The sequence below is a fragment of the Pogona vitticeps genome, chromosome 7 (genome assembly GCF_051106095.1).
Source record: "Pogona vitticeps strain Pit_001003342236 chromosome 7, PviZW2.1, whole genome shotgun sequence".
NCBI lineage: Eukaryota > Metazoa > Chordata > Lepidosauria > Squamata > Agamidae > Pogona > Pogona vitticeps.
Window position 1 is genome coordinate 31,920,887 of NC_135789.1, and position 15,860 is coordinate 31,936,746.

A 15,860-nucleotide genomic window follows, 5' to 3' on the forward strand; every position below is an offset into this window, starting at 1 on the left:
GCGGTTTTTGACCAGCTCTTATCCAAAAGGAACCAAATCAAAACTCTCACCCGTCCTTAAGTCTGTTTTCCTCCTGCCACCATCCTTCAGATTCAAAAGCCTGTTTCTCTTACTCAGCAAGCCTTCCGAGGGAATCCGGGCTTCGCTATGAGAAGTTTCCACTTAAGGGCACTTAACACGCACAGAGAGAAAAATTAGTCACAAGGACCTGTGGAAGGTTCCATGTTTCCTTCATTTTATTTTGTAATATATTCTTATACTCTGCAATATTAGGAAAAAAACAAACTTTTCCAAAGCGAGTTACAGGGACGAATAAAATCACTAAACACACAGTGAGGCAGTCACGGTAACACATAATAGCAGCCAACAGCAGTTTTTAAAATCTTTTTTTGCTTGTTTTAAAGTTTCCCCCAGTTTGCCACCAAAAGGCAGTGGCCTGTTTTGATGGGGGTAAAGGCACAAAAGCTGCTTTGGGGAGCCTCTGTGGCCCCCGGCCATTCTTTGGCCTATGCCTGCCCAAAGGTTCAACTGGATCCGCTCCTCCCCACCACTGAGGACCCCAGCATCATCCGTTCCCAGCGATTTCTACGCCCAGTGTGGTCCGCTGTGGGTGAAAATTCGGGTCCTGAGCTCACTGGAAGTTCCCTATTCGCATTCTCTGCCTTTCTCAAAGGTCCACGCAGCCCACCTCGCCCATCCTTCAGAGGGACCGGAAGAGGGGAAGATAACAAAAGTTCAATAAATACAGTGCAACTAAGAGTTAAGGGCTAAGAGGGCCCGAGGGCTTTCGGGCATCTCTGAGGCAGACACAACAATACGGGCTGAAACACTTATACAACAGCCCGCCTGCTTAAAATCCAATGCACTTTTTACCGAGATGATACAGAAGCATCTGGAATTATCTGCTCATCGCCTTCGGTCCACTCCGCAAACCCTAAGATCATAAGACGGGGCTGTAAGTGGAAGACAAAATAAAAACACCCACCTAGAATTAGATCCACACACTTCTTTCTCGTTTTCTCCAGCCGATATTTGAAGTGGTTAGAAGCTCACAAGGCCTAAAGCTGTTCTTGAATGCAAGGAATCGCTTCAGAGGCCCTTCCGAAGCCCTGGACTATCACTGGGGATGATAGGTACTGTAGTCCTAGTCATCCGGAGGAAGCGATGTCGAGGGAAGTATCTGGCTCTGCTTGGCAAGAGTTTCCCAGATCTTTCTGGCAGCGCCCCCCACTTCAAGCAACAAAACACACAAAGGGTGGGGTGGGGGAATGGAGATGATATAAAAGCAGACCAACTTGGGGAGGGATTTCTTCCGGATTTCCGGCTGATCTGAATCCGTGTCATCTTCCGAAATGGGCTTGAGCGAACCCTCTCGTTTCCCATCTCGCAGGATCGGCACAAGAGTTCTCCAGTTTTTCCCTGAAACTGACACAGAAACTCACTTTTTAATGCAAGGTCTTTTCCTGGACTCTGTCCCTCAAACCCTTCCTCTCTCCCCTCATCCTGCCTTCCATTTTACAAACTTTTTATGGTATAATATCTTAATATGAAACAGTATTAAGGGGTAACGGCATGGACACTGTCAAAGGAATCCTGTGTTTATATTCTGATAACCAATCATCAAACATAAGCAGGTGAATTTTCAACTTGCAAGGCTGTGAAATTTCATAGCTTGAAAGACAAAAATCCATTGATTCTTCAGACAGCTCTGCTGCCAACTGCAAAGCTGGCATATTTTTTTTATTTTGCGCCCCTGGTGTTGAGAGATGAACTTCTGATGCCCTGCAATAAATCAGAAATCGCTGCATGCTGTCCGCCCTGAAAATAATTACCGGCAAAATCAGGCAGGATCTGACTGTCGCAAAGTTGCTCCTGACTAGCCCTCTAAGGCACCCGGTTTCCTCACCTCTCCCGGGCTTGAGAGAAAAGCTCAGGTTTCGTTTCAAATCTTCGTTGCAGCCGCCGGGGTCTTCGTTGATGATGCCCAGGTTGGTGTTCCATGTGGACCAGTTCACCTCGTCGACCCTGTTCAAAGAACGCCAAGAAGGATCAAGGCTGCTCGTACAGCTCAGCGGAAGGACAGGGGTCAGTTCTCAGACACGTCTCATGACCCTCCGTGTATTGCGTGCTTCGAAACTGCAGCGACGATCCACAGCAGTGACGATCCGTCTTCAACATTTTAAGTGGTCTCAAAATTATTTTGCACACTTCCCTGTTTTTGTCTTCAGCAAGAGCATGTGTTTTGTAAGGCTAATGAGTCTTAATTGTTCACTCGAGGCTAAGTCGTGCAAAACATATTTTGCTCAACAGGGACAGCTGGCGGAAATCTCTTTCGGCTAGGAAAAGCCCATCCCTAAGCCACTGCTTCCTGCTAAACTCAGAGAGAACCAAGAACCCCCAAAGGGATGGCAGAAGGTATAACGACCCTCAACTATCGAAAAGTCCTGGTGTTTTGAGCTCAAGAGCTCAAAACTCTGCCTCCTGCCCAAGACCCCGAAAATCACCAAACTATCCCCCCCTCCTTGTTTTATGCTCCGTGAGCCGAGCTGCAAAATAGCTGGGGACGTGGAGCCACATTTTGGAACGACCACGTTGTCATTACTCAAGAGTCAAACACATGCTTTGCGTGGACAAAGGGCTCCGAACCCCCAAGATGAACTAAAAATCATCATCACCAGTACTACCTGAAGCACCAACGGTAATCATCTTTGCCATCAGGGGTTGTCCCCACCAAAACCTCCCTCCCGGACCGGAATGGGTTGACGATACAATTCCAGTAGCTGTTCTCGATGTTCAAAATGGTGATGGCTCGCTGTGTGTTAAAAGAAAGAGGGGAGGGATTTTTTTTTTTTACAAAATTAGAATTGGGCGTGTAGGTTACGACAGCGGTGGGAGGCTGTGGCCCCTCTACATCTACTCGGCCGAGAAACCCCAGTCAGCCAAATCAACAGCAAAGGACCGTGTGGATTTTAACCCAAAGTCTCTAGTGGCCCCAAGATTTCCCTCTGTCTTCAAGTAAACAGATGATAAATTTCCATCTGTCCTGGTAGCCAGCACAGTCGAAGGTGAAAGATGACAGGGACTGAGGTCTAATGCCATTGCGGATGGGGGGATATGTTTCCCTGCTCCTAGATTACACAGAATGGCCACCCACTTGCCAGCATTTTGAGACAGAAACGGTGTCCTTCCCACCCAGCTGCTCACTGAAGCTTTTGGCAGACAAAAGCCTGCTCTCCAATCCTTCGGTTTACTCTGTTCCGTCTTTCAACATTTTACGTGGTTTCAAAATAATTTTCCATTATTCAGATTCAATTAGCTTCTCTCAATGTGATGTTGCGGATTGTAATCCATTCCCCCAAGGTCTGGGGGTTAGCAGGACTGCAAGAAATAAATGCACCGAGTGCCTTCCGATGGGAAGAATGGTGCCTTCTCTAAGCCTACCAGGCGAGAGCTGAAATTAAACAGGACGCATTCTGCGTACAGAGCAGGGGGCCTTCCACAAACCTGCGCCTTCCCCTCCTCATCAAGGAGCATGCGGGAGACGTCTGGAATAAAAATCCCAGGCAGAGAGAGAGAGAGGCCGGCTCTACCTGGAGCTTCCAAATGCTTTTGCTCTCCTGGGCGATCTTGTTGACAGTTTCCCCCATCAGGGCGATCAGCATGTTCAGGAGGAGGATATAGGTGAGGATGACGTAGAGGACCAGGAGGGTGACGAAGATGGGCTTGAAGCGATACTGCTCGGTGAACTCCAGGTCGCCCATGCCGATGGTGAACTTGAAGAGCTCCAGGCAGGTGGAGTAGAGGTTGTTGTAGGAGGGGCGGCGCTTGAGCTGGTACGGGCAGTTGGTCTGGTTCACAACCTCCTGCTTCTCGTCATCCTCCTCAATGAGGGTCACCACAGCTATGGGGAGACAGGAGAACGAGAAGCACATGGCACTGGCCGACTCCCAGAATCCCCGTCCTGGCAGTGCAAAAAGAAAGTGGCCACCCAATATGAGGTCGGTACAGTGGGACCCTCATATCTGCTGGGGATGGGCTCCATACATACACACCCCGTGGATACTGAAAACCACAGATAATAGTGAACTCTCTCTAGATAGCTTGGTACAAGAAATCAGAATTTTTTTCCACATGCATTACCAGAACTGCCCACTAGAGGATGTCAGAGACCATCTGATGTATTTTTTTGCTAACAAGTATTTATAGCATGGCCTCTGTCACCCTCTAGTGGACAATTCTGGTAATACATGTGAAAATAGTTTAATGGGGTTTTTCCTTTTAATACTTCTAATATTTTCAGACCGTGGATAAGTGAAAGCATGCATAGTCATCCCCGGTATACAGGGGTCCTACTGTATTCAGCATCCATCTTTGCCCTCTCCTGCTGCTCCCATGACAGGGAGGCAAAAGAGAGATTCAAAGTACCTGTGGAAAAGCCCAAATGGAACAATAAGTAAACCACGATGAAGCGGCAGAGGTCTCTCAGCATCATCTGCAGGAAGAGAGGAAGAGCAAGAGGAGAGTGGTGATCATAGCCCAAGGGCAACTACAACACATCCATCATCTGTAACAGGGATCTAGTTTCCGTTTCTGCAAACAACCTCTCCCTCACCCCATTAAGAGCAGAAAGGGGACTCCGGGATGCTCCGAAAGAGAACCGTTTTGAGGAGGTCCCCTAAAACAAAACGGCATACATAATGCTTTGCTGCAATTCACGGTCAATCCTCTGTCGCATGGGTTTGTTTTAAAAATCAGAAGCACAGGAAGGGTGCTTGCCTTTTTTAAAAAACGATCCTCCCATCTTTCTATACTTCCAGTGTCTCTAAGCTTTGCTTGTCCACAGGACAGGCTGCTCTAAACTGACAAGGGTGGCAGATTTACTGGATTTCATTTACATCCTGAATCCGCAGGGAAGATGACTTAGGCCGAGAATTTAGCTGCAGGAGGTTGACTGATTAAAAAAAAAATCTTCCCGAACCCCCCACCCCTGTGCTTCACATTCAGGATAAAAAGTATTTGAGATTTGGGGAGGGGATAAAATTGAACATGGAGAAAATCAGGACATATTTCCCCTATCCTTCCTTTAAAACTATTCCTCCTTCAACCGGGACGGACCTTCTCCAGCATGACGGAGTAGATGCCCATCTGCTGGAAGCCACGGGTGTAATAGAGCAGGTTGGTCCACCCCAGCGCCAGTGAGAAGACCATGAAGACCACGTAGAGTTCTTGTCTGCTAAAGTAGAGCACCAAGGCGCCCAGGAGTAAGAGCGAGTGGATGAAACTGGAGCAGAGGAGAGACAGAGAGGAAGGGAGCGGGATGAGCCCACCAAAACGGCTTGAAGGTCCAGAATGACATAGCCGGTGCCCGGAGTCAGACCCCAAAAGGCAGGACAAAAACTGGGGGAATCTAAAGGGCCCAAAAAGGAGATTTTGGCTAGCCAGCAGGAGGACATTGCACAGGGAAGGAGCCTGAAAATGGAATGGACTGCCTTAGAAAAAGCGAAGTCCTCCTTTGCTGCAGCTTTTCAACGGAGGCTGAATTGACGGGCTCCTGAACCCTGGCTAGTTTTAAACAGAGTGGATGTAGGGGAGATACTTACAAAAGGAGCTCACTGTAGCTATCTGTGAAGATGGCTTTCAAAGACGGGCGCCTCTGCTTGAAGTATTTGATCTGCAAACGCCAAAGAAGAACGGAAAGAGAGAAGTGGGTTTTCTACCCCTGGAAAGCTGAATAAAGTTTCCCAGTGGGAAGAACAGAGAGCGAGAGCGAGAGACAAAATGTGGGGCCCTCTTCTCTCTAGTCTCACCCACTCTGGGTTTCAGCTCCGTCCTATGGCATGTGCTTGCTCTGTTCAAATATTGCCTCCACAGGAACATGGCCCCTGATGAGGGGAAAGGGCTCCAGGCGGCAGCGGCGGCTGCTTTCCCCACCCGCCCACCCCCAGGATGAAAAATATGAATGGAAGTGCCACCCCCAGAGTGAGGCCTGGGCACATCCCAGCTCCTGATTCAGCAGGGCTGCTTGGAGATGGACCTGGACAGGATCAAGGCTGAGCTCAAGCAAGAAAAACAGAATTTCAGAGCTCTCGTCTCACTCACTCTCTCTGTCGGCCGCGATAGCAGGCCTTCCCACCCGAGTCTTACCCCTCTGAAAAAGAAATAGAAGCCTCCCAGGACGCTCAAGATCTCCCCGGTGACTCGGAAATACTCGCCGGTCGTGTGATGGAAGGCAAACGGAGGCTGCGGACAACGAAACGCACAGGTGAGAGAGACCCTCCCCTCCTTCAACCCGGTGAAGAGTCTTGTACCGTCCGGGTATAACCACCAGGCCCTCACCTCGAGGAACCGACACAGATATTTCACACACCCCCAAAGGGAGAGGGCTCTTCACAAATAAAGCCAGAGGGTCTTACGGCAGGAATTGCCGTTCATTCAATGGCGAGCCCTTTATGGAGACGACAACACCCCTTTCAAACATGAGGTACAGTTACTTGTGGGTCCAAAGGGGAACCAAGAGGTTTGGGGGTCCAAGGTTCTAATCCCACCAATTCATGAAAATCTCCAGCCTAGCCTACCTCGCAGGCTTGTTGTAGGGGATAACATGAGGAGGAGCAGGAGGAAGAGACTCAAGTCTCTTGAAGGAAAGCGGCATAAAAATGGGAATTTTAAAATCCAGTGTCAAAGGAGGGATCCAAATGGAGACTCATCCGTTAGTTGTAGAAGGGGTAGCCGTGTTAGTCCGACCAAAGAATTATCAGTCAAAACAAAATTTTAAAAAAAACTTTTAAAAAGGCAAAAACATGGTGGCGCCTTAAAGATTAACTTGTATAAATGTTAATATGAAAAAGAACAGACACACACAAAAAAAGTCAGAAAAGCTCACATTTTAAAAGTATACAGAAGTTAGTCTATAAGGTGGCACCCGGTTTTTGCTTTTTAAAAACTTTTTTAAAACTTTGTTTTCACCAATAATGCTTGTTCGTTAGTGGCAAATAGCAGCGACAAGCTCCCCCACGTCTCTTTCATCCGCGTTAACCACGCCACAAGAGCAGGAGAGACAGAGAGAGAGAGAGAAAGGGGAGAGCAGCTTTTCACTCCTGGAAGGGAAGGCACCCCCCCCACCCCGAAAGAGGAGGGGCTGAACTCTACCGTTCCGTGTTTCTTGGTGGGCCTGTAGTAGGCGGCGACGGTGAGGATAAGGATGTGGGCGGCGTAAACGAAGAAGTTGAAGTAGAAAAGGTGTTTGGCAAAGCGGTCCCACTTGTCCTGCAGGAGCTGGTTGAGAGGCTCCACCAGAAGCATTTCGTGACGGTTCTGGAAGGGAAAGGAGGAAGACTAGACCCCCGTGCGGAGAAAGCAGGCCAAACCCCCCCCCAAAAAAAAACAAAAAACAAAAACAGGGCTTTCCCCCTCCCCTTTTGTAAGACAGCAGGAAGACACACACACACACCTTATCTGCAAGATCAGTGTCTGTCCAAGGTCTGAAAATACTAAAAAAATAATCCTAGAAATGTATATTTCTGAAGATGAAGTGACCAGAACTAGCCACACGAGGGAGCCAGAGACCAGGCTATGTATGAGGCACAGTTACTTGTGGGTCCGAGGGGGAACCTTGAGGTTTGGGGGTCCCCGGTTCTAATCCCACCAATTCATAAGAATCTCCAGCCTAGCCTACCTCGTAGGCTTGTTGTAAGGAATAAAATGAGGAGGACCAGGGGGGGAGGAAGGAAGCACAGGCCACCCACCGGTGTCTCACTGCTGTAAGCGATTATCTCCAGGACGGAATTTTTCTCGCAAGTGTCGATGCTGGAGAGATCGTACAGGGAGGAATGGACCGGCCCGTAAGCCCATTCGGTGAACTTCCGGGACAGATGGCGGCATTCCGGCATCTTCATCTCCCGTCGGAGGATATAGGCGAAGACCTAATGCCAAAAGAAGCAGAAACCGGATGGCAGCGTTTGTGGGAAAATAAGAATCCAGAGGCGTCGAAGGCATGAGCAAAGAGGAACCCCCAAGTATTAAGAACCAAGAGACTGCTTCCCAGTTGAGTTAATTACAGGCACAACATTTCAGCACACTTGGGAGCATGGCCTGCGCCACAACGACACCCCAACACCAGCTCTAGAAATACCCACGAGAAGGCCACCCGACCCGTCCCAAGGCTGAGAGGGCTCAGGGTGGTTTGAATCAGCGGCTGCCAACCTGGAGGTCCCCAGATGTTCTTGGGCTCCAACTCCCGAGAAATCCTGGCCAGCACAAGGGAGTGGGGAAAGCCTCTGGGAGTGGGCAGTCCGAGAACTCCAGGGGACCCCAAGGTGCGGAACGCCTGGTGCAAACTTCACGGAAGAGTCTCCAGGGTTCTACAGCTAGGTGGATATAAACGCCCCGACTCTGTACAAATGCAGACGGTCCCTGCGTCTCCACCTTGAAAACCCGCCGTCCCCAAACCGTCTGCGCCATCAAAGGGCTCCGGTGAGTCTCAAGCAACTGCCAAGAGAACCGGCTCCTTAGTCAGCCCTTTTACAACGGATGCAGGGTTTCGGATGCCCTGTTTCTGGCCAGCCTCAGTCGAGGGTGAGTCATGCCGTACACTATCTCCCGGCACGAGGCAGGGCAGGATGATGACCGCACTCCTGATTCAGGGGTGCCACGCCCTCAGGTGAGGCGGCCATCCCTTGGGGACCCAGCACGCCTTCCCAGAAAAGACGTGACACGTGGGAAAAGGGGCCACGGCAGCAGGGGATCCCTCCAACTGTTCTGCCCTCTTAAGCTCGAACCTTCCTCTCCTCCTCCCCCCCCAAGACCAAGAAGAAAACATGGCATCAGATTTAGCTTTTTCTTGAAAGCAGGAGGTGGCTGTGATGGCCACAGACATAAAAGGCACCCTGAGTCTCCAAAAGGGATCGTTTGGATTCTCAAAACGGAGTATCCAAGTTTTGTCTTATTGGTTCTTTCTCTTTTTTTCCAGAATGCCTAGCCGGGGGGGGGGCAGCGCGGGGGCATCATTCATTGGGAGTGAAACAACTTCTGTGAGGAAAGACTGAAAGAGCTGGGCATGTTTTAACCTTGAGAAAAGAAGATCGGAGAGCACTTTTCAAAGGCTTGATAGGTAGTCCTACAGAGAGGTGGGGCAGGATCTGCCCTCCACTCTCCCAGAGTCCAGGACAGGTCAGAAGGGGTTCAAGCAACAGAAAGTCAGATTTCTGTTGAGTATCAGGAAAAAACTTCTTAACTGTTGGAGTAGTACGACAACGGAACCCATGGCCTCAGGGGGAGGTGGTGAGGGGTCCAACACTGGAGGCCTTCAAGAGAAAACCAGGCCACCCTCTGGTCCGAGCTGCTTGGATGTGGATTCCTGCTCTGAGCAGGAGGGTTGGACGAGAGGGCCTTCGAGGTCCCCTTCCCGCCCCATGATGATTCCACCCACCTGTAACTTCCCAGTCTTGGCCGCCAGGGTCAGCGGGGAAAGCCCTCGGCGGTTGGCGATGTCCTCCAGCTTGAGGGTGGGGCTGACCCGGGCTCCCAGGATGAGGATTTCGTTGTAGATGTTGGTGACGAACTTGGTGTTGTCCTCCGTGTCGTCGGCGATCTCCACCAGGGCGTGGAGGACGGTGTTGCCCATGGAATCCTGAGCCGCAATGTCGGCCGGGTGATAGGGGTTCTCCAGGAGGTACTTGGCGATGTTCAGCTGGTTGGTGCAAGCGGCCAGGGAGAGCGGGAGCTCACCTGAGGGCACACAAGTCAGCCACCCGTGGGGGGGGCCACCACCGACACAGCCCACGTTACATTGGCAGGAGGTAAGACGACAAAACACACACACACACACACCTCAGGTACACCACAAGGCCAAAGAGGTGCCTCAACCCAGATCCCCACCAAGGAAGCCCAAGCAGGACACGTGTCTGCGGGCGGCTCTTTCCTCAGCCCTCCTTTCTCACAGATAAATCATGATATAGTAAGCAACAGGGACCATCATCATCATCATCATCATTAGTATTAGTATTAGTAGTATTATTATTAGTAGTAGTATGGATCCAGATGTTTTAAGTAAAAGAAAAAGACCGGTGACCGATTGGCTGGGCATGGAGAAGCCTACCGAAATAAAACCCAGGCCTCCCTTTGATCTTCTGGAAGAACTCCCCGCGGGCTTTTGCGTGGACGTTCGCTCCGTTCTTGACCAGGAGTTCCACCAGGTAGCAGTTCCGCCTCTCGATGGCAATGTGGAGCGCCGTCTGACCTGCGAAGGGGTCAGGGCGGTCAGAAGCCGAGGAGGGAAGAGGGGCTGGCAGCAGAACTCGGTTTCCGAGCCTTAATCCCTTCACGCCAGTAACAGGATCAGGGCCACCCCTTTCACGGTTCTTCAAATCCTCCTTGATCGGAGGAGTCCTTCCCGATACAGATCGGTAAATCTCTTACCTCAGGGGACACTGGCTGGGTGCAAGGAAGCCTTTCGCCCACCTTGCTCCTGATCCAGACCCCCTAAACCACCAGACGGATCTGCCCCTTCCGAGGGGCCGCCCGGCTCTGCAGTCCATGCCCCTCTGGACCACCGTTTTGACAAAGGTTCTGGGCTATTTTATGGGTGAGGGGTGCGCGCTGCAGAGCCATTAATGAATCTCAGAAATAAGTAACAAACACAGACCTCCTCCTCCGAGCCGTTCGTCATATGGTGACTAATTCACTACGGGAATTAAATAAATAATAAGGGATGCGATCAAGTCATCCTCCCGTCAACTGATCAGCTACAGCGCTCGTTGAGTCATCTAACCGTTGTAGCTTACAGGTTTATACTCCACATTAGGGCCTCCTGCTGGGGATTAACTCTTTGAGCTCGAGACAGTTAACTTCATGGATAACGGCTCCCCACTTTCGTCTGCCACTAACATGGTGCTGGCCCAGGGGGAGAGGGAGTTCTGTTCTCCCTAAAGTAATTCTTCCGTTCTCCGGTCAGTCAACAAGGTGACTTGGGCCCACTTGGAATCGCAACGTCTCAGGGATTCCGGCCTCTTCCTCAGCCAAGCCCTCACAGGAAGAGCCCCCCCACCTCACACCGCAACCTCATGCCCACCGATGCCTCCCTCACCCTTATAGTAGCCGTCGGTGTATTCAGCGTTCACAAACTCCTTCAGATTCTCTGTCTTCTCGGCAATCTCCAGCAAAAGAGGGATGGTATCGTTCCAGCCATTATGAAGGTTGAGCATGGCTTTCAGCAGGCACGTTTTCCCGGTATCTGGCTCTGGAAACAAGCAAGCATTGCTTAATCGGGGTGACGGGGAGGGAAGGCAGAGCTTAGAAGAACCAGCTGCAAAAGAACTGGTTATTTAAAACTCTTTCCTTTTTCCAAGAACAAGCGGGGCAGCCTTGTTCTGCCTGTGGCAACCAAAACGAAAAACAAAAAAACCACAGACTCCCGAACCGCCTGGAAAATGAACAAGTTTTCTCTTCCACAGACTTCAGCCCACATCTGGAAAAAAAAAAAGTCAGCCGCCTCCCCGAATGCCATCCTGGTCCTCCAATCCACAGAAGGAACAGAGGCAGGCAGGGGGTCCTTCCCACTTTTACCTTTGAATTCCTCATCCGTCAGGGTCTTCAGCGTCTCCAGCAGATACACCAGAAGGTCATCCAAATCACTGGGATCGCCCTTGGCCACTGCCTCAAACAGCCTCCTCCGGTCGTAAATCTTAAACGCCTTCTCGGCCCGTACCCCAATGGAAGCCGTGGACACGAGCCTAGAGCAGAGAAAGGAGATTTCCCCCTGGCTGACGAGGATCCGAAGGTCAAAGGTCTCTGCGAAGGTCAAAGGTTTCTGCCCTTCCCCTTTGGAGACGGTCAACCCCCTTCTCAGAAGAAGGCACAAAAGCTGATTAATCAATATCCTCTGGTCTCTTTTCAGATCGTATAAACCTTTCGTCTTAATTCATTGCCCCACTCAGAACCCTAACACAATAACTGAGGCTCTGGGACCCTCACCAGCTCCTGTCAATGAGGCTCATGGAAAGGGAGGGTGGGGGCCACCATCCAGAAAATGCACTTTACAAAATGCTGTCCTCTCTTTTGGACCGTCGCATGGGGTGCCGCGACAGTCTTTAGTTCCCAGCAAGTGGAGATTCACTGAAACCATGGGATTTACCTAAGTGTTGCCTCGACACCTGGCGTACGATTCCTCCGGCTGTATTTAGGACTGTATTCCAAAACCTTGATGTCATTTATCATTACAGTTAAACCATTAAAAAAAGAACACTGTAGAATTTTAAATTGTTTCAAAGTATCAGAACTATTTCTAGATTCTTATATCATCATCATCTTAGAACTGCAGAGCTGGATGATTAAGCTCAGCCCTTGTCAAGGAGACCCAGCGGGGGAATCGAACTCCCAACCTCTGGCTCCAGAGCGCCAGATTCTTTCACCACCACCGAGCTCTCCAGCTCAAGGCAGGTTTATTTTCAGCATCTGCCGATACAAGGTGGGCTTGAAATACACTAATTAAGGAAAGAAAGAAGTATATTAATTAATTCTTACGGTTTTCAATAAGTAGCCTCTTACATTCTCATGTCTCCAAAGGAAATAAAATAGTTCCTTATAGTTACTTTTAAAAATCTGAATGCTACAAGCTGATGGCCTGCAGAACTGGCACTTCACGCTTGCAAAAGTACAAATTTGGGGCAATTTTTTTTCAAAACCATCAGCTCTTCCCTTCCGCTTCTCAAAAGCAGGTAACCCCGTTTCCCCCCATGAATTCTTAAAAGTGATTTGTCTCCATCAGCACACACCGCAATCCGGGACGGCACCCACCACACGGGATATCCCCCCTCCCTCATTCGGTCAGGCCACACCGAGGTCACTATCGAAGGAACCAAAAAAAGTTACGGTTACACCGCAAACGTGTCTCCATTAGGCCAGAGCTGCTGCAAGAAGGGAATGGGACGCATCACGAAGGGTTTTTTCCCGGGGAGTTTTTCTTGAGCCCGGCTCCCGCCCGACCCTGAGCCGCACTCACTTGGCGCAGTGGTTGCCGCACCGTCCTCTTTCCAGGCTGAGGCTGAACTTAATGATGGGGCTGGAGACCAGGTGGTCCATTTGGTAGAAGGAATCCATGGGGGCCATGTCCTTGTCGCCGTCGCCGATCCCGAACCGCGCCCGCCTCGCGAAGAGGCCGTGCTTCGCCCCTGCCGCCCTCATGCTGTTGCTGGGGGTGCTGGAGGCCGAATCCTCGCCCTCCGTGTGGTCGTCGGTCGCTTCGGAGTCATCCAGGTCGGAGCTCCCGAGCTTCCGCATCTTGCCCAGGATTCCCGACATGGTTGAGAGAGCAAAGAGTTGCCCCCAGAAGCTTGATGGTGACGTCTAGGGTGGGACCCGTTCGTCGGTTGGGCTGGTTTTATTGAAAATGTTTTGATCCCCACCTTTCTCCTTAAGACAATATTTAAAGTTAAAAACCAGGACATCTATAAATGCTTAAAAGGAACAAACCGACACGACACTAAAAGACAGGGCATAAAAGCAACACCAAGAACACATTCCAATAAGCAGGAAGGCACAACCGACGGAGGGTTTAGGTTGAAAACCCTCTCAAGGAGAAACAACAAGCCAGCCCAACCCGCATCCCACGTGAACCTCTTAAAAGTGGCTGTTTAATCAACAGCCGTTAAGCAGGTACCACGGCCCAGATTTCGGGGATCTTGTTTTAGATTATATCTCCCATGAGCTCTGCTGCTGGCTGGCTGGGGGATTCTGGGAGCTGAAGTCTAAAAAAGGAACTTAGCCCAACTCCGAACCAGGCACCCTAGCACAGAACGGAAAACTTTAACATAGAGTTTGCAGAGTAACTCTTAAGCTTGTGAATATAGGCCGGTTGCTTTGGGGGTCACAAAGATGGGTGGGAGAAAAGGCGTGAGTAAACCGGACATTATCCACAGGACACGAGTTCTAAAAATGACTGATGGGCATGAATGCATCCACAATCAAACATAAACTGAAATGTACAAGCCACACGTGCATGAGAAATGAAGACAAAATGCTGGACTTACAAATCTCAGCAGGCGTTACCTCCCGCTTACTCAGTTATTTCAGCAGAGTTTTTGCCTTCCACGCCAACGTCCAGGTCCACGTCGCCCCTCCTTAGGTGCTCTCCGTAGTTGGGGCAGGACAAGAGATGGAAGCCAGGGAGGGTGGCGGTGGTTTCTTCTCTCTTCCCCTCGCTCCTGGTTTCACAGAGACCGGCCCGTAACAGCCACTGAGTTTTGAGCGAGCAGGCGATGATGCTGAGAGCTACCCGGACTTTGAGTAAGAGAATAATGGAAAAAGGCTGCTCTGGAAACCAGAATCAATTGCTATTCCCGGGAGTCCAGCAAAGCTTTCTGCAAACAAATTAAACCAGGGGAAGGGGGGGGGGAAGGACTTGGCCATGTTTGAGGTTTCACATCCCCCCCACCTGCCTTGAAGCAGAAGAAACTTAAAATTCCTTTCCGAGAAGGAAAAATGCATTTTTGTTTTGCCCTGACTTCTAATTCTTTCTTTGTAGCTCAAACAGCTTTCTAATTTCTTTTTAAATGTCTTATTCTACCTCTTCGTCTGTCAGGGAAGAAGGTGCAGCTCCTGGCTTCCCATGTTATCTTCACGACAACCCCGTGAGGCAGCCTGTAGTCTTTTGCCACTTGGGACAGAAGGATCTGTCGCTGCTGTCTTTCCATTCGGAAGGGGACCAAGACTGGCACTCAGATCTTGCTTGAAAAGCCGTGAGGGGCTTATATGCCCCCGAAGCAAGAAGCGAGTTTAACGGAGGCAGGGCAGGTTCTGTGGCATGAATAGGTTCTACTTTTGAGACAAGGAAACAGGCAGCCAGTTAGCTCTCCCTAAGAGCGAGGCTGTTGCTGCCGGCTCCCAGAGCCCGCCGCCTGAGGCAAGCTCTTCACTCTGTCTATGGACACAGCTGATCCTGGGAAGGCTGAGAGTAAAACAGAGAGGCAAGGAAACCCCCTGTTATCTCAGGGGAAAAGATATATTCCAACCATTCCTTTAGCAACTGTTTTCTAACTGCTCCTGTTGTGATGCAACCCATTTCAGGGTAATTTGTTCTGGAACCTGTCATGAAGAGCCATTGACTTTGCAAAAGACCTGCTCCCAGTTGAGCTAAAACAGCCCAAACCAGATTGTTAATATAACAGCCCTTGTTTTTTGGAGTCTCCTTGGAAAGGGGTGCCAAAATGCACAGCCCTGCTGTCCCCACAATCTCTCTGGAGATCCCACTCTGGGAACTGAGGCTGCTTTTCCTTTTAACCAGTCGTAAGGTGCTCTTCACTCACGTTCCGTCCTTCTTGCTTCCCCACCGACACAATTCTTCCTGCCGCAGCAAACCTGACTGTTCCACCATGACCTCATCAAAAAGCCTCACAACAAAGGGCTGTTGCATTTCCGTTGATTGTCCCTTTCCTTTTCAAAAAAAAAGCAATCATGTTAGTGCTGTCGGTCTTCGTTTTTAATTGTTATTCTTTATTTAATTGCTCATTCCTTGGACGACTCTCTGGAAGCTTGGTTTACTTCTGTTTTAGACAGAAGTCTGGCTATAGTGCAATCCGGGAATGAGATCAGAATGAAAGGAAGGACCTGTTTTTGTTTTTTTGTTTTTTTAGAAAAGAGAAACATGACAGGAGCCAAGCCAGGCTGGGGAATCTGCACGGCAGCCACCAAAATCCAAGCCAAAAGGTATCTGTGGGCGGAAAGGACTCCCATCTGCTATATACAGATTCAATCATCGTTTGGCAGGGCAGGATGGAATGGAGTAATTTAAAAAGGGTATGGCTGGCTTTTTCGAAACCTGAATAGGTGATGTCCATTAAGGTTTTCATTCAACTCTTCTCTCACCC

The 15,860-nt window shown here is 49.9% G+C and overlaps 1 protein-coding gene across 5 annotated transcripts; it reads right to left on the reverse strand.

Annotated features, from left to right (window-relative positions):
* Positions 1–213: 213 nt before the first annotated feature.
* Positions 214–15,458, reverse strand: TRPV1 (transient receptor potential cation channel subfamily V member 1). Of its 5 annotated transcripts, none has more exons than XR_012080734.2 (17): positions 12,998–13,862; positions 11,563–11,729; positions 11,084–11,236; positions 10,097–10,237; positions 9,428–9,726; positions 7,746–7,922; positions 7,150–7,314; positions 6,145–6,240; positions 5,601–5,671; positions 5,116–5,281; positions 4,426–4,492; positions 3,591–3,901; positions 2,685–2,812; positions 1,907–2,025; positions 1,296–1,425; positions 874–953; positions 214–698 (listed from the first exon to the last, which is right to left on the reverse strand). XR_012080734.2 is itself a non-coding variant. In XM_072978601.2 (17 exons), exons 2-17 carry the CDS (start codon positions 13,294–13,296, stop codon positions 907–909), a joined length of 2,517 nt encoding a protein of 838 aa, XP_072834702.2. In that variant the 5' UTR covers positions 13,297–13,407; positions 14,025–15,458; the 3' UTR covers positions 214–906. The 5 variants fall into 5 exon arrangements, 4 of the variants coding, with proteins under 4 accessions (XP_072834702.2, XP_072834703.2, XP_078235278.1 ...); XM_072978601.2 differs by adding an exon at positions 14,025–15,458 and having other exon boundaries at positions 214–934; positions 12,998–13,407; XM_072978602.2 differs by having other exon boundaries at positions 874–934.
* Between the last annotated feature and the right edge of the window lie 402 nt (positions 15,459–15,860).

What these genes read in the sequence shown, in the direction of transcription:
- TRPV1 (XM_072978601.2), bottom strand. Translation starts at nt 13,296, where the DNA reads ATGTCGGGAATCCTGGGCAAGATGCGGAAGCTCGGGAGCTCCGACCTG. An exon ending in CCAAGACTGGGAAGTTACAG is followed by an intron (nt 7,923 to 9,427) that starts GTGGGTGGAATC and finishes TTTTGGCATTAG; the next exon opens with GTCTTCGCCTATATCCTCCG. An exon ending in GATTACCGTTGGTGCTTCAG is followed by an intron (nt 2,026 to 2,684) that starts GTAGTACTGGTG and finishes TTCTTTGAACAG; the next exon opens with GGTCGACGAGGTGAACTGGT.